The following is an 18,670-nucleotide window of genomic DNA, read 5'->3' as shown; positions in this document are numbered from 1 at the left end:
AGCAAAACTTCATTTTGATGGAGGTTTTCATTTTAAATTTCCTGATTCCAGACAAGAATTGTTTAATAACTGAATTTCCTAGTTCGGGATTCAAGCTGATTATCCACAGATTTGCTGGCATTGATCACTAACAACTGAAATAGCAAGGTTCATTCTTTGATTTTTATACAGAGTTGGGTATCTTCATCAGGTGCATAGTTAGTGGATTTTTATGAGATAGAAAAACAGCTCTTGTACTTATTGCGGGAAAACTTCAATGAAAACAGTAAGCAAGTAAAAATTACATAAAAAGGGTACAAAAAATAATGTACTAAACTCATTCGCAATAAGAAATAGATTGATTTGTAGAACAAATGGAAAAATGCAGAAGATCTTTCTATCACCCCAGTAACTGATAAAAGGTTTATGAAAAAAATGGCAGAAAAAACGTATAATTGTTTAGAAAATAAGGAAGAAAAACTGAGCTGCAAATAAAAAAGGAATGAACAGTTGAATAAGAATAAAAATTTAGAAATTGCATGGGATCATAAAATGAACCCCCCCCCCCACACACACATACACCCTTCAGGGTAAAGGGTTCCTTTTTGTGTTCATTGCTCTATTATTACTATAATTATTGGAATTGCTTTGAGTTGAAACACACAGGGTGATAATAATGTTATGAAAATAATTGAGGATTTAAAAAATATTAAAGAAAAACAAAATAGATAAAAATGTTAAGTTTCCTGCATTTTGCTTAGAACATGGGGTAATTATTATATAAAATTCTAAAATCAATTTTCAAATCTATCAACAGATGCCACTGCAAACTGAGTAAAATTTTAAATAATATTTTCAAACTAACTATTATTTTCTACTGCAATGTGCTATGCAACAGTAAACTTGTTTTATTGTCTTTTCTCTTCAGTCATCAGCATCATCTGTTGAAAAGTTTTGTAACTAATTTTGACACTTGGCTAGAATAAATTCATTGTTCCTCAAGCAGTGTTCTGAAAACTGCATGTTTTTAGCTCTTTGCAAATACAAAGATTCTAATTATTGAAATAATCGTTACTTTTTTTCAGTCATCTTCCTCAAAATTTTGTAACTAATTTTGACGCTTGGCAAGAATAAATTGATTGTTTCTCAAGCAGAGTACAACAAACACATTTTTATCACATCACTTTCCAATTTAATTAAACTGTTTTGCAAATCATTGGTCATTTTTGGTACGCTTAGAAAATACAAAGACGTTTAAATGGGGAAACAATGATGGTTGCTTTACTAGATATGTATCAAGATTAAAAGCCTACTAACTTTTAAGTCTTTAAAGCTGAAAAGTCTCAAACCTTTATCAGAAGTAAAGATTTTCATGTACTGATAATAACATGTTGTGATAGAAATATTGTCCATTTTATTTATCTGATAGCATAAATACTGGCTTATTATTTTTTTTTTAAATTTTAGATAGGTTCATTAATCAAAAAATCAACAAAACAACTACTCAAGAATTTATCATCACACCTTCTAGTAAGAAATTTTTCCTTAGAAATTCTTATATTTGAGCATCATTTTATAAGCAATATAATAAAACTAATTTTAAAAAAAATAATTTCTTTTTAGCTTTAACAGCTACTGCCAGCCTACCAGTTCCTTCAACAACCATGGAGTATAAAACAAAATTTAGTAAGTATGTGTTTATACACTTATCAGATTTAAATAAACAAGCTCTTAAGCTATTCTTGCTTCTTTCTGATTGTTCTTGTCAACGAAATACAGTACAGAACCCGTTATCCGGAAATCAGTAAACCGGAAAACCAAAAAACCGGAACGAAATTCGATAAATTTTCCCGCCATTTTTTTTTTTTTAAATTTTTTTTTCCTCATAAGATTTTAGGGTTTTTCTTTCTTTTTTGAAAGATGTTTACCTTACCATCATTTTGGAAATAATCATTAGTGTATTGCTTTGTTTTTTCAAGATTATTTCCAAATATTTCTTTTTTTAGTTGGGTTTAACAATAAAAAAAAACGGCTTTTTGTAGCGATTCAGAAAACCGGAAAAATCAGTTATCCGAAATAGCGATGGTACCGATCGTTCCGGATAATCGGTTCCCTACTGTACTATTCATTATATTGAAAAACGCACAAGGAGTTTTGCCCCCTGACACAGGCCATACACTGAGGAGGCAAGCGATAAGTATGAGACATATGAGAGGTAGATTTCCATACTTTTGCACACACTAATGCAAAAGTTTGGAGTATCCTCTACGCATCCTAACACAAATGAATAAGAATATGCCTCTTTTTTACCACTTGCCTTCTCAGTGTGTGGCATGCCGTAGAGTTCTATAATACTTTTTCAAGATGTCTGATCAGACTTTTACCAATAAAATTTATTTTTTAATCTAGTTATTTATTGCTTAGAAAATTAAATCACTCCAAGTTCATCACATTTAGCAAGATGCTCATTGACAACATCCGTTGTATCATTACCTAATTGAAAGTAACAAACAATATGATGGTACTAGTTGAAACTGAATTTAAAACAAATTGTATGATGAAACGAAGTTGGTGCTTTACATCATACTACTAAAACTCCAACAAAATAGGTGTTGCTCTCTGTTTTACGCATATTATTAATTTGACTAATATTGTTTTACATTAATATTAAATGCATTTTAAATTTTCCTGAATCTCTTTATCTATTTCAGCAGGGTGCAATCAAATATAGCGCTATGGTGTCCAGACATACGTATTGTCTTCAAGAGGGCCCTAGATTTTAAGTTTACAAGTCACATGATAAAATTATTTTATTTTATGACCATCGTTAAACAGCCGACACAATTTTTTTTCACGACTACTGATAACAAACTTAACCCCGTCCCGCCCCGCCGCCAGAAGGGGGCATCCGGGGGCTTTATGACTACTTATGTTCAACGCCGTAATCTTATAATTTTGAACCCAATCTAGAAGACAAGGGAGCTCGTAGATCAAATATTGGGGGAAATTTGCTATTGTCAAGGACTCTTTTGATGGAACTAACCCGCTTTTGTGTTACACGGAGAGGAAAACCTCCCATTACTTCCTAATAGTAAATTTTAATGTTTGACCTATTTGTGTTTTATTAAAAAAATTTTTTAACCGTTATTGAACCACTGACTCAATTTAACCTCTACCAAAGTTCAAGTAATTTTGAATCCATTCCAGAAGGCAAGGGAACTTCTGAATTAAGTATTGACTGAAATTTGCCTTAGTTGATGCCTTTTGATAGAAATAACGCATAGGACGTAATACCTCATACAGTTAGCCTTATGGCAAGGGATGCAGTAACCCATAATTCATCTACCACTAAGGATATTTTATGTCAGCACTGTGGTTGGTGCGAGCTTTGTGTGAAATTCATATCAATTAGCCATCATTAGGATTCAAACCTGCAGCACCTTATTGGGAAACGAGCTCTCTATCCCCGGAGCCACCACGCCCCTATTAAAATATTTGAAAAAATTTGAGAGTAAAAAAATAAAAATTTTTAAAGGGACAAGCAGAGAGTTTGTGCCTACACTCAGTGCCCAAATTATTAATAGCAATTACTTTGTATTCATTAATAAAATGCCTTATATTTCTATTTACATAAGGAAATTTAATAATATGTTTATTTTTTTTATTAATATAGCTAGAAAATGGACTGACATAGTGTTTACTACAAAATTTGCTACTTTTGGTATCAGTCCTCCAAGTAATATGTTTGTTTTTATTTCGTAAATTATTTTATATAATAATATGTTATACATTGCAACTAAATTAAAACCGAAGTTTAACTTTATTTACAAACCATATTTAAAAACAATGCTTCTAACTGTTGGTAATTGAAATGGGCTACAGGTGGCACATAGCAGAACTCTTAACCTATGACAACACTGGGCTTGCTTTTACCAATAGCGTGTGGATAGTCATAGAAGTAAGTTAATGCCAAAAATATTGTTAAAGGAGGAAAAGTCATAATACTTTTCCGTACATCTAAGCAGAAGAGTAGAAACCCTAGCAGTAAAATAACTCTTGCTCTCATTGGACCAATATTCCCGAATCTTGACTCAATAGCAGGGATGAGATTTTTTTGCTTTTGTCTTTTGAAATTCAGCCTTTTTATCAAAAACTCAGATTCTTTAAAAGTACAGTTTTTTTTTTAATAAATATTCTGCCTTTTCTGAAAATGCAGTCGTTGAAATAAAATAATCATATTTATTTCGATTTTCAAAGATTATCAGAAAAATCAAACTATGTCGTGTCTGCTAACCATTCCGCCTTTTTACTTATTTTAGCTATTTTCTCTGTTTTTACGCACAAAAAATAAGATTTTCCGTATTTTTACCCGCTTGCCAGATTGTTCGTATTTTCGTAATTCAGACGTCTCTGCTTCCTGTTTGTTGGCAGGAAAGCAAACGAAATAATAAAAATCAAAAAATAGTGGTGGATTTTTGGTGAAAATATTTATTTGCTCCTTCAATTTATCTTGTAAACTTTTATTTATTTTGACTAAACAGAAACAATACAAACAAGCCTTATAGAAATCCAAGAAAGTTTATAATTTTTGTTATTAAATTTAGCTATGAAATTTTTGTAGCTTTTTGCTTTAATAATATTTAATTCTTATATTTTTTTTTGTAAATAGCAAAAGCATTAAAACATTTACATTTTTCTTATTTTTATTGTATTTTTTTATCAGTTGTGTAACATGTCTGTGTGTGTTATAGCTGTAACTGAATCTGGATATCTTCCTATACCTGAAACAACGACTGTTATCATTGCACCTTTAAGTAAGTTTCCTTTTAAAAAATTTGTATTTTATTAAACTAGAGACGTTGGTTTAAATTAATTTTAGACATTTAATTTCATGACAGCTTTTTTGTATGCGTATATTAGGAATGTAAATATATTTCATTATTTTCCTGATTTTTAGTCAATGTAATGTTAATTCATTTGTTTTGTTTGCTGTTGTTATAATAGTTTGGTATAAAACATAAAGTAATTGTTGAGAGCATATCTTGTCATATCTCAAATGCAAAATTCAGTCTTTATAGTGTTTGATTTACATCAATGTGCGTATATAGTTGATAAATATGTCGTCTGGTAGTGAAAATAAAGTCCATTTAGCTGTATTCAATGTTTAATTTTTGAAATTTAACTTAGATAAAAAAAAATTCTATATTTTGTGTATAATAAAACCTAAACTTTTCTTTAGATTAGAGTATAACTCAGAGTTACAGCAATATCACAAAAATACTTTTTTTTGTCAAAATAATCACCATAATAATTAAAAATAAGTGTACCGTGCACCAACAGAAAAAGGACCACCCTGAATAACTTTTGATCTAATGATTGGATCTTCACGTTCTTAATGATTTGAGGGGGTGACCTCAGATTTGCTAAAATAGTAAATGCAGACGATGTTTAACTTACGAAATTAGACACAAAAATGTACTTTCTCTGATGGAACATACCATTTATACAACGGATTCAGATTTCTGACCCTCAAAATAAAAGGGGTAGGCACAATCTAGAAAATATAGTCCCAATAGTTTGGATAGGAGAGCACTCCAAAATTTGGCCCCCTTAATGTTACTTTTACTTTTTGCGTATTTCGATATCTCTTGAGAACTTTTTAAGCGAATTCAAAATATTTACAAACAATTATAAAATTCGTTTATAAAAGTTATTCTCTTTTTTGCGCTTTGTACATCGACATATTACCACAGCATTTTGCTGTTTGTAATGATTTCTGTGTTACATTTCTAATGGTACAGTAGAGAACCATTTATCCGGTATCCAGATAACCGGGAAACCAGAAAATCAGGGGAAATTTTCATCAGTTTTCCCACCATTTTAAACTAGAACGATTATGAAAAAAAGCGGAAATTGAACTCATCCTTGAAGTTGAGTAGAGGAAAATGTAAGGAAGGGGAGAATTTTTTTCCCCGTTTATCCAGAGAAACGTCATTTCCTCCTTGACCTTGAAGGCAGGGAAGGGAGGAATGTTTTATTTTCTCCTTTAAGCCGTCAATCAAGCTCAAGGGTGTGGCATGCTGATTTCATTTTCTGTTTGATTTACGAGGGGGTGGGGAAAATGCGTTGCATGCATATCAGTGAACAGAAGATGAAAGAGAAAAATATATTTATCTGTTTGACATCGATTAATAAAAATAAATTCTTTTTCTTCTGAATAAATTTTCATTCTTTGGAAGCACGGTATCATTTGCAAGTTTTTATTGATGTGGAATCACATCTGCTGTAATTAAATATCATGTTTTTATCAGCAAAAAAAAAATAGAAGGAGAATTGTTTATTAATTTATGCATAGGATTATTTTATGAAGCAGATTGCAGTTTTGTTTTTCTGATTCCACTACGTTTGATATTTTTTTCTTTTCACGATAAATTTCGCACTTAATAAGTTAATTCTTTTTATTCATAAATTTTATCATTAGGTTTTTTTTTAAAATTCCGTTGATTGTGCCTTGTTCCGGGTTTTAATATTTATGCTAGTGCCTTTTTTAACTATCGTTTCGGTTCGATAATTTTCAAGTGTTTTTATTTAGTTCATTAGTTTTCCTTTTATTTTATTGTTTCCCCATATAATTAGGTATGAAATATATTGCGTTATTTAACCATTGGTTTTGTTTATATTAGTTAATTTAGGAATTGTAATTATTTTTAAAAAATAAGTACGAGAATTTTGTATTTTTTAAACTTGTTTTCTTTTTCTAAACTTGCAAATTTTTTTTTATTCTTTTAATTGTTATTTTTCTACCATTTTTTTTTTTTAAAGTTAGGAGTACCTTTCTTTTTTCTCTTACTTTATGCATTAAACTTTTTCCTTGTAATTCGGGTTCGATAAAACATCGATTAATGACACTTTTTGGTCAATCCAGAAAACCGGGAAATTCAGACATCCGGGATAGCGATGGTCCCGAGCATCCCGGATAATTGGTTCTCTACTGTATTTGTGTAATTCTAGCATATTTAAAAATTTATATGAAGTTTTTAAAAATTGAATGAATGCACTATTTTAGTAAACAATAATATGAATGGAATGGAAATTATATTCTAACATTTATCTTTTAATTTTAGTCACTACTGTTACCGAGTTTATCACTATGGAGCCAACTGAAACAGTACAATTTAAGGCTTCTAGTAAGATATATTTACCTTTTGTGTAACTCTGATTGAGTTTTTACTTGTGGCATTTATATTTCTTTTTTAATATATTGATTAATTGGTTTTATATGTTGCTGAGCATTAAGCAGATTAACTGAATGTGTTCCAAAAAGAATCTAGATAAAAAAAAAAATTCTGTTCTCAAATATGTTTAAACATTGTGTAATATATATATAAATGTATATAAAAGTAATATATATATATATATATATACAGTTAATATATATCTATAGTACAATAAATAAATACAAAAGAAAAAAGAGAAAACAAAGAAAAGAGAAAAACAAAGAAAATCAATCTTTTATATATATATACAATGAAACCTCCTGTTATGGACACTCCTAGTAAATGGACGCCTCTAAATGCGGACATATTTTTGATTCCCCTGTAATCTTCTATGAATAAACAATTATGTAAATTCTCCACAAAGCGGACACTCCCAGAACCTGGCGGGGACAGTAATTTTGGCCCTAAAACGTTATTTTCACCGTTTAGACATGTAAATTTTTGATTTATCCATAACTAAAAATATTGTTAAGATATTTCATTACTGAAGAATCAGCCTTTCTCCTGTCACCTTGCCTTATTGTTGTAAAGAAAGGACAGAAAATGATACTGCTCTCCTGAAATAATTCGAACAGTGGGATCTTTTGTTCTTTTCATCTAGACTACACAGGTTATGAGACCCCTCAAGTTGAAATGACATCTAAAATGCTATGAATGCTTCTTCCCCATTGAAAATTTTTTTAATTTTCTTATCAATTTGAAGACTGTCTTTAACACACAGCTAGGGTAAGAAAGAGAACAGAAATATAATCTTTGATATATTCATGTAACTGAAACGTTTATTCAGACTCTTTATAGCTGATTAATTATGAATAATCAACTCCATAAGTCCTCATGACTTAACTGTGAATCGTGGGAGGTTTACTTTCGAGAAGGTATTAACCATGTTCCCTATCAAATTATAGGTAGGTGTAAGGGGATGTAAACCTGATAATTGAAACCGACTGAGGACTGAAAACTCCTGTGCGGTATCATATCTCTGACTTGAGTATCTATGCTAATAGGAAAATTATATTCATTTATCTGTAGCTACATCTAGAATTATGCATTTATATCAGACTTCCTTATATATTCTTTTTTATCTCTCTTAAAGTTTAAATAAATATCCTTATAGATAGTTATTGTAAATTATGTAATTATTTCTACATCTTGAAAAATATTCTAAAAACAATTAACAGTGTTAAACTTGGTTATTAGGGTACCCTTCCCGTAAGCGGACAACTCTCATAAACGGACAATTTTTTTGATCCCAAAAATGTCCATGTCAGTGATCAGTTCAATTGTAGTAGTTCCTTCAGGTAGCATCATTGTATCTAATAATTCCAAATTGAAAGTAAATTAATTGTTCCCAACGGACAGTTAGGAGCATGGGAAGAGGAGCATGGTTGGCGATTTATCATAAGATAACATAGCCAAAAAATAAAGCCAACCTCCTATAATCAATATTATTGATCCTCAACTCGTTGGTCTCCTATAAAGTGGGCTACATTAAAGATTTGTGCAGGAAAAAATTATCCCCTGCACTTGCTGTCATCCCTGCCGGGCTTACAAAAAAACTTCAATCCCTTGACCTGACTGTCAATGGGGTTTTCTAGCAATAAGTGAGGAGAACTGGATGGAGCGTTGCATCCGCTCCTACACTAAATCCGGACACATGCGGTGGACAAGTTATGACGAGGCCAACGCATGAGTGTCCGAAGCTTGGAAAGCTGTTTTTAAGTTTGGTTTAAAAAGAATTTTTTTCAAACCAATTTTTCAGGACAAGGTGTACATACCAGGACGGCGTTTCTCAGCAAAACTTCGGTATATGTATATTACTGAAATATAGTTATGAAAAGTTATATGCCTATATTAAACGATATCACCATGCATATCTTGAAATTTTTAGTTTGTCATGCTGTTCAATTAACCTGAACATTATTTCATTTTGTTCACGTTTATTGCATTAAATCTGAAAATTTATTTCAATTGTTAGTTTCAATTAAGGCTTAACTAATAATTTTTAAAATATTTATTTTTATGTATTCAATTTTTCTTATAGGACACCATTTTACTTTGTCTAGATTAATAGAACCTTCCACAATTCATGTTACACCTTCAAGTAAGTTATAATGTGAGGGTAATATTAATTGTCAGTTATAATTTTTACTGTAAAAATCATTTAATATTTTAATTTCATTTGTCTACTTCTTTAAATATTTTTGATGAATTTTTCAATTTATTATTACAATATTTCTTTTAATTTATTTTGGGAAGTTTATGGTGGTTATATTTTATTGTATTTTGCAAAAGGAAAATTTATTATTATTATTCAGGAGAACCCAGTTTAATAGAAAAAAGCAGGCATGCGATTCTTCCACGAATCTCAAGAATGTTGATTCAAGGCCTTCCGAATCAATAATTTATATGTTCCGCTGATCTACAATTTAAATTTCGTTGCTTATGCAAAATCTCATTAACCAGACATTTATTCAGCCCTTACCAGCACCCTCTTTTTTTCTTATTAGGTTCTATTCTAATTCACGCTCAGTAACAACTTTTTATGCTGATTTGTTTGAGAAAAACGCAACGTTGGATAAACTTCGAGAACTCGAGACTAAAATTAAATTTCGTCAGGATTGGGAGAATTCTATCTCTGCTTGAGTTTAAAGAATTCTATGTAATATGCTGGAATTAATGAACTACTGAGGCAAACACAAAGCTATAAAATTGATAATCTAAAACGTTATTCCGAAATAACATTTAAAAGAGTGTTTGCTAGAAGAAAAAAAAATGTTCTTTTCCCATTTTTTAAAAACTTATATTTTAATGAGTAGAACTTTTGTTAAAATTTCGATTTGTAACAGAAGAATTATTTAATCAATGTTATATATTTGCCCCCCTTCTTATTTGCCTACAATTAGATCGAATAAATTTTTAATTTGATCACTTTTCAATCTTTTTTTTCTCTTTTGCAGTTAATGCAAATAATTTTTTCATGGGTTTTAAAGTTTTTGTATTATTATAACGCAAAATTTGGATCTCGTATTTGAGTAATCACGTTTTTATATGCTCAATCTGTGTGAATACTATCCATTAATCCATGTGATGTTTCGATCTTTTTTTTGGCCATTATTGCTACGATTTTTCTCAGTGGTTTTTTAAAAATCATTATTGTTGTTTATTCATCATTTTTAAAGCACGCAAAATTCAATTTGCTCATTTACTACTCACTTTTTCAACCGAAAATGCCACTATTTTTTTAACGACTTTTTCACAGTAATTGCTACTGATATCCATGTGGCGTTTTAAATTCCTATTTTTTAATATGGTCTTATTAAGAAGCGAGAAATTCTAACTGCATATTTGAATAATTACTTTTTGGTGCCATCAATTTGCACTAAATCAAGGTGGTTTTTTTTTTTTTTTTTTTTTTTTTTTTTTNTTTTTTTTTTTTTTTTTTTTTTTTTTTTTTTTTTTTTTTTTTTTTTTTTTTTTTTTTTGCAATTAATGCTGTGGATTTTTTGAAATCTTGATGTTATAATTTTTTCAATCAATTTTTCGGCAGGTGCCCCTGCCAATAATCACATATTTTTATAAAATCTCGATGTTTTTAACAAACAAATATAACTTTATTGAGAACAAAAACACATAAATACAAAGAATATATATTCGTCGTCAAGAGGAAAATCCTGTCCAGGCGACAAAGAAAAGTAATACAATAAATTTAAAATAGAAATTTTAAAAAAAAAAAAATAAAAAAAACAATCATAAATTATTTTGCTCATCATAAGACGTCATATATTGTTGAACACTGTAATAATAGAAAACAAAAAAAAAATGCATGAAACTATATAAAAAAAATAACAAAGGTAACATAAGAAATTCATTTGGATTGGCACAAGACTGGTATAAAAAATCAAATGCTTCCTTTAAAGTGAAAAATAGAGATCTAAATCGTCAATGTTCATCACAAATTGAAATAAAGCACGCTTAAAAGAAGAATATATTTTGATGTTTTGCAACTGAAATGGTAATTTATTATATAATTTAGGTGCTAAGTAAAAAAACTGTTTTCGTGAAATTTCTTTTGTAAAGAAGGGAATCTCATACATTTCAGTTGGTCTCCTTTCAGACACATTAGTTTTTAATTTGCATATTAATTTATTGTTGTGTAAATAGAGTAAAATACGAAAAAATACATTATGGCGAAATGGTAATAGGTTAATTCTTGTATATATATTGGTAGTAGTTACACTTGAATTATTTATATTTAGAGAATTAATAATCTTGAAGCATTTATTCTGAACTGAGATTAAGGGAAGTAAATTAGTTTTATATTCACCGCCATATATTATCGCACCATAATTAATTAAAGAATAAAACCAGGAGTAATAGAGTGCTTTCACAAAATTAAAATGAATTTTATTCTTAAGGTGATAAAATTTAACTAAAACGAAACGCAATTTTTTAACTAAATTGTTAATATGTGTTTTCCATTTTAAATTAGAATCGATATATAGTCCTAAATATTTGATATTGTTTTTAATGTATTATATATTATAACTCTTGAATGTCAAAACGTAGATTTAATTAACCCCTTTTAGAAGCGTCCAATTCGTGCAATTAAGTTATAAAAACACCTGGTTTTATCATTAATCTTTTTTCACTAATTGCCCTAGATTTTCAAGTTCTTAATCATTTTTTTTTTGTAAGTACACCTGGTTTTATCATTAATCTTTTTTCAGTTATTGCCCTAGATTTTCAAGTTTTTAATTTTTTTTTTATGAAGTGTGAAAAAGGAGGAATGTGTTGCTTGTATACAAAGCATTTTATTCTGTACTTAAAATATCTAGCTTATTTTTTTCCATTATATTTCCTAATTATATAATTAATTGTTCCAGCTGCTGTGGTTTCTATAACTGTTACTCCAACGACAGTTGAAACGATTCATATACCTAAAAGTAGTAAGTTCTTATTTATTCATTTCTTATTTTATTGAGTGTGAGGAAACTATGTAAGTGCAAAATGCAATGGAATGAAATTCCGAAATTGCCTGCGTGAAATATTTGCATTAAGTTCATTCCATGAAATCAAATTTGATAACCAATATGATAAATAACATTTTACCACCAATATAAAAATTTAACCCTTTTAGGACAATAATCACATGTGTCCAGTTTCGCATATATTTCCAATTTCGATACTTTTAATAGGATGTTATTATTTTTTTATTTCATCAATCACTTTTTGACACATTCGTTTTGCGCCATTTCTACTGTAAAAGTACTTTTTTTTTTTACAATAATAGTTATTTTAACGTTTTTTTTCAGTTCCTCACAATGTATTTAAAAAACACTTCGTTTTTTGGCTCATGAAGAGAAGCACATCTCAATAAATGTGTATTGACTTTACATGATAGCAACAATTTTTTCCTTGTATGCGTTCACTGCTTCTTTAATATAATACTTTAAGTCATAGCAGCTAAAGTCAAACATGCAACTTTTTTTTAGTTGGGAAAAATTAAAAAATATTTATTGTTTAATTTTTTTAAAAAGAGTTTCAATAGCAGTAAATTAAAGCAATAAACAGCTACAACAATAAATGTTTCTAAACCAATTTTTTTCCTTTAAGTTGTATATTTTTAAGGTTATTAGGATGTTGCTTGAATATTAACTCTGTATTTAACCCTTTGTATCATCGCGTTACATATCTGCAGCATACATGAAAATTCAATCCTATAATGAGCTGGATTTACCTATAAAATCGAACTAAATTCAGGTAAAGAAAATATTGCAAACTCGGGGGAACCAAGTCTTGGTGCAGCTACCAATATTATAATGTATTTAGCAAGAATTGTTCCACGACATAATTACAGGATATACAATTTTTTTTTACAACAATCCTCTTGATTGTATATTTGGCTAAGGAGGGATTGAAAAATGTGGCGTGAGACTTTGTTACCATAAAAACAACAATTTCAAAATTTTTCACATGAAGTTTTAAATATATTGGAATTTTTGTGCTATTTTTCACGCTATTGGAGATGTTCAACAAATGCTTTTTATTAATAAATTTTTAATTTTAAGTTCTTAATTTTTTCATAATTTTTTACGCACTTAATATGATGTATCCTAACATCCGCGTAAATATTTCTTAAATCAAAGTTGTTGAGCTACAAAGGGTTAATACTTTTTCTACTATGACCCGCACTGAACTCTGCAAGTCTGAAACCTTATTTTAAAGTCGCAAAATTATTATTTATTTTTTTTTTAAAAAAAGATTACTCACATTGGTAGTTATCATTTTTTTTTTGTTGTAATGAAAATATTATTCTCAAAATTAATGTCAGTTTCAGATATTTTTAATGTTGAAAAAAAGTTTAATTAAGATGGCACAGATAGTTATTTATATTATTAAAAGGATTTATGAATCGAGAAGAATTATTTTTAGTCTTCAGAGTGTCTGCTGCAAATAAGATAAACTTAATTTAACCTTGATATCTAAATTTGTTTCTCAATACGACCACACTTCCTTACACTCCAAGTACTAGTAACTGATACAAACAAAATTAAATTGAAATTATAGCTTGAACTATTTTTCTTTTGACTATATGGGTATTTTATTAGGAAAAAAAATATAATGGAAGCTGTACAATAATAGAAAAGAATTACAATAGAATGCTTGAAATAAAATAAATTTAGAAACCCTGATGGATATTTAGATCTATTTAATTATTATTTTTTATTGATCAATACTTCCGGTACTTATCATTACCTTCTTGTTCATTTTTAGTTTAAATTATAATGTTAAAAATTAAAGTCATTAATGGTTAATTTGTTTTTGACATTATGTAGGTGTAGCTTGGGATCAACTCTTAAAAAGAACAACAATGAAAAAAATCATTTTGGCTCCTCCAAGTAATTAAAGTTTTGTTTGTTTACTACAATTTTTTTCTGTTCCATATTTCAGTTTAAAAACCTTTTTTTCAAAGAGTTTGAAAAGTATGGGTGTATAAATTAAAGATCTCTCATCATAAATTCTTGCAGTGTACATTAATGGGTTTCGGACAATATAGATACAAACAATATAGATAACAGAGCTAAAAAAAAGCCTCACGTCTTTTTCACACCATGCTTGTTATGTTACATGTCTAAAGAATGCATGCCTTAAGGAATCTTTTACATGCTAAACATATTTTTTGAATGCATATTAAGCTGAGAAAGAAAAATTAAATTAACAACTATATATCTGCATAAACACTTTCATTTTTTATATAAATCAGAAGTATTAAGCATTGTTGAGAGAAAAAATATTAAACTTAAGTAAGCATTTTTTTTAGTTGTTTTGCATTGCACATTTTTTTATGCACAAATAAGAATTAAAGCAGTAAATGCTGTGAATTATTAACAAAATATTAATACTTTGTGTATAATTATTAGCACAAATTACATAGATACCCTTCAATATGCTTACTTCTTTTCATTCAATACAATGTTCAGTTGTGGCTGATAGATCAAAGTTCTCCATCAATGCTTATTAGCAGTGAATCATTACGTGATTCAGTAGACACGTTGCATCACCAGCATTTCTACATCACACCATCTTGCATTTCTGATCAATTATTTACATACCAAGCTTGACCTGTAAATATTTACATACCCAGGTGTTTAGAGGACATCGGGTGGCCGAGCGCTTCACGCTGTCGTGCCACAGGTCCTTGGTTCGATCCTCGGGTGAGGTTGACCTAGCCTTTCATCCCTTTAGTGAGTCCATAAATTGAGTACCAAGCATACTTGGGAACTAAATACTGATGGGTTCCACGTTGGGCTGACCACCCAACCGGAACATCTGCTCTTGTACTCCAGAGCCCAAAGGTCAAGAAAACTGAGATGGGCACAGTAGACCTTGGCCCTCTGTGGTCTGTCGCACTACTGAGTTTGTTTTGGTGTTTAGAGCAATATAATTTTTGAGCTGGTAACTTAATATTTTCTGTAATTAAAAGGATGTACATTATTTTTACTTGATAAAATTGCCTTTATTATACTTAGTGCAATAAATTATACGAATAAATTATCCTGCTTTTTTGGATGATCTTTCTCTGGCTCATAAAATCTGGTGTTGTGACCTAGTTATGTTAATTTAAAAATTTATAAAAATATTTTGTTCCCGTTTTTTGTTTTTTGCTTCCAATACTAGAAGAATTTTATATACACTTTGCACATATCTTTTAGTAATTGATATACATTTTCTTAAAATTGTTTTTGTTTTGCATAGCTATAAAATGTATATTTAAAAATTTTTAATTAAATGAAAAGTTTTTTACATTATTTTTTATGCTTAAATCTTTCAGCTAAAGTTATTACAGGGAGAGGGCCAGTTCCAACTACTAAAGTGATAAAATATACTCCTGGTATTTATGTTTTTTTCTTATTTATTTAATTACTAATGTTTATCAGTGTTATGTATTTATTAATGTTCTCAATGTTATGCCTTTTTTAATGTTTATCATTTATTAGTCATTTAAATATTAAAAAGGTTTTTTACATGGTATAATGGGCATTTTTTTTAAATTTTATCATTTTTACTCAAAAAAAAATTTTTTTTTTATTAAGTTTATATTTTCTTTTACAGTGACTGCCATCTTCAAACACACTTATACCCCATCTACCACAAAATCATTTAGGTATACTGCTACAAGTAAGTATTAAAGTTTTGAACAGAATTCTAAAATTAAATTGTAAGTTTTGTTCGATTTGACATTTTTAAAATTGACTCTCTTGGAGTGAAGGAGCAAGAAAATTATCCGTTTAACTGAGATTCCCACTTAAGCCATTTTTGGTCAAAGGTGCGCAAATGCACTATTTCAATAAATATTTTTTTATTAACACTGTGATGTATATTTTTCACTAATTATATTTTTTTTTCCTATTGTCAAGGGTTTTTAAGACATCCAAAAATGAATAGTAATTTAATTGGTGTAAACACTATCTGTTGAGAAATTTTTAAACTATTAAAAAATTTTTACTTAAAACGGTTATTGACAAATAGATTTTTTTGGAAATGTATAATTATTCCTTTTGAGATTAATCATTATATTTTTATGATGGATTAAAATTGCAAGTCAGTAAATAAAAAAAATTCATAAAAAACAAGCTTTCAACTAAATGGTTTGTTCATTGATTTGGTTAATGGTGCCTATATGCACCATTTTATTTTTTAAAATGCAATTTTTTATACACGGAATTTTTGTGTCTTAATGAATGTAATGTAAGCATATTTCAATGAAAATAATACCTCATTTTATAAAAGTTATATATTTGTCCTAAAATGGGATAGTAAATAACTTCTTTTTTTTAATTAAGTCTGTAATTTGTTTTAATCAATAGCAATGCAATATCTAGCTCCTGGGATAAGAGCTGGGCGTGGACCCAATCTCAGTTGGATTGACGGTCTAGAAAGAGATTATGCCATCTTGAGGGTAAATAATTGGAAGATCATGCTCAGGAAAAGAATGCAAGGGTGATTGCATGCCGGGTTTTTCATATCATCCCCCACAGATCTAGGAGCAGGACATGGGATTTTTTGTCAGTTGGATTGACTGTCTACATGATTAGATTTTAGCCATCTTGAGAATAAATAATTGGAAGACCAAGGCCAATAAAAGGATACAGGGGGATTGTATTCAAAGTGTGCCTCAGGATTCCGGGCGTTTCGTATCATTCCTCCAGGTCTAAAAGCTAGGAGAGGACATGTGATTTTTCTCAGTTGGACTGACTGCCTAGAACGAGATTTTTGCAATCTTGAGAGTAAATAATTGGAAGACCATGGCCAGCAAAGGAATGCAGGAGTGATTGTATACCTACTTTTTCGTATCATCCCGCCTGATCTAGAAGCCGGACATGTGATTTTTTTCTCGGAATTTCCACATATCTCAAGAGAATTCATTCGTCCCTGAATTTAAAACTTATAATCTGATGAAACGGGACTTTTCTGCAATTTTAATTTCATTTGATTTTTTTTTTATCAGATTTTCATTGTTTTTAATATTTGAAACTACACTGTAATCCGCTAATATCGCTGTTCGTATTCTTGTGATTTTATTATTGAACATCGATTTTCATATTTACCTGATTTAAGGTTACTCATTGGAAATCGCATTAACGCTATTTAAAAATCATACACCGTGATTCGTACTAACGGGATTTCAAAAATTCAATACCTCTATTTGGTTTAACAAATTTTTGGAATCAATATCGCGATTTATGTACACGGGAGTTTAAAATCCAATATCGCTATTGTATTCATGGGATCTAAAAATCATGTACAGCTATTTGTGTTTTCGTGCTCTTAATACCAATTTCGTAATTCATATTCATGCTGTTTTAATATCCAATTCTTGTAAGAACTGAGTTTTTTCATAAATTAGTTACTCTAAAAGTGCGATTTTTTATAGATAGGTAATTTAATTATAAATGTTAGTTCAAAAATTATATTAAATATTAATAGCATATAAATTGATATCTTTTTATCAAGTTTTTGCACCTTATTTAATAGTTTGTTCAAGTTTGCAATTTTCAGGGTTTTATACTTTGTATTACAATTACCCCTGTAAATGGCCTATAAGAAAATTCTTGAGAAGGCTATTGACCACCCTGCGCTGTCTTGCCAGTGAAGAAGAAGAATGCACATTTGAATAACATGTGTTAAACCTTATTGTTTACCTGAACCATATTAAAAAAAGACAATTTTTTTCGCCACATAAAATATACCTACCATTAGTATTAATTGATTAATAAGTTAAATGGTAGGAAGAAATAAGAAAATGTTTAGACCATATTTCAGCAATTTAAAATGTATTGTCTATGTTTTTTTTTAATTATTTTTTTTCATTAAAAAAGGATTGAAATGAAATTAGTTTGACTTTGCTGATCAGATTATTTATAAAATTGTAGTTTTTTTGCAGTTGAATATTTTTGTTTTATTTTGATATATCACAGTTTTAGAAGTAACATTTATATTTTCAGCTTCAGCTTATACTAAACATCTTTCAATTCCTTCAACTGTTACCTTCATTTATACTCCAGTAACAGGTAATAATAAATTGCTAAATATTAATTTCATTAATGTACTAAAAACTTTTCCTCATTTATGCATCAAAATAAGAGAAATCGTAAAAAGAAGGCCAAATTGATCAGAATTTTGCTGTTTCTAGTGAAGTTTAGCAAAATATCATTAAATAAAAAAATATCCCCTGTAATCAAAATTACCCAATATTGTCATTTTTAAACAATGAAATGCAATTTTATAAGCGTTAAAGTAATATATCTTTAAAAAAAACTGTCTGTTAAATTACCTCTAAGAAATTTCAAAGGAATTTTGCTATTCTCATTTGATTCCTTCATAGAATCTTTCTCAATCTGAAGTAACCAAAA

General features: G+C 29.1%; 1 protein-coding gene across 1 annotated transcript in view; it reads left to right on the top strand.

The window, feature by feature from the left end:
- Positions 1-18,670, top strand: part of LOC107436429 (uncharacterized) — a 208,279-nt gene that overhangs the window by 85,688 nt on the left and 103,921 nt on the right. Inside the window, exons 65-75 of the mRNA XM_071185916.1 lie at positions 1,447-1,509; positions 1,603-1,665; positions 3,653-3,715; positions 4,731-4,793; positions 7,104-7,166; positions 9,298-9,357; positions 12,140-12,202; positions 14,093-14,155; positions 15,589-15,648; positions 15,870-15,935; positions 18,263-18,328. Coding sequence (XP_071042017.1) covers positions 1,447-1,509; positions 1,603-1,665; positions 3,653-3,715; positions 4,731-4,793; positions 7,104-7,166; positions 9,298-9,357; positions 12,140-12,202; positions 14,093-14,155; positions 15,589-15,648; positions 15,870-15,935; positions 18,263-18,328 — 693 coding nt within the window. The remainder of the gene's footprint in view (positions 1-1,446; positions 1,510-1,602; positions 1,666-3,652; positions 3,716-4,730; positions 4,794-7,103; positions 7,167-9,297; positions 9,358-12,139; positions 12,203-14,092; positions 14,156-15,588; positions 15,649-15,869; positions 15,936-18,262; positions 18,329-18,670) is intronic.

This window comes from Parasteatoda tepidariorum, chromosome 9, assembly GCF_043381705.1.
Source record: "Parasteatoda tepidariorum isolate YZ-2023 chromosome 9, CAS_Ptep_4.0, whole genome shotgun sequence".
Lineage (NCBI taxonomy): Eukaryota > Metazoa > Arthropoda > Arachnida > Araneae > Theridiidae > Parasteatoda > Parasteatoda tepidariorum.
The sequence above is the reverse complement of the archived record's forward strand: the minus strand, read 5'-3'. Positions and strand labels throughout refer to the sequence as shown.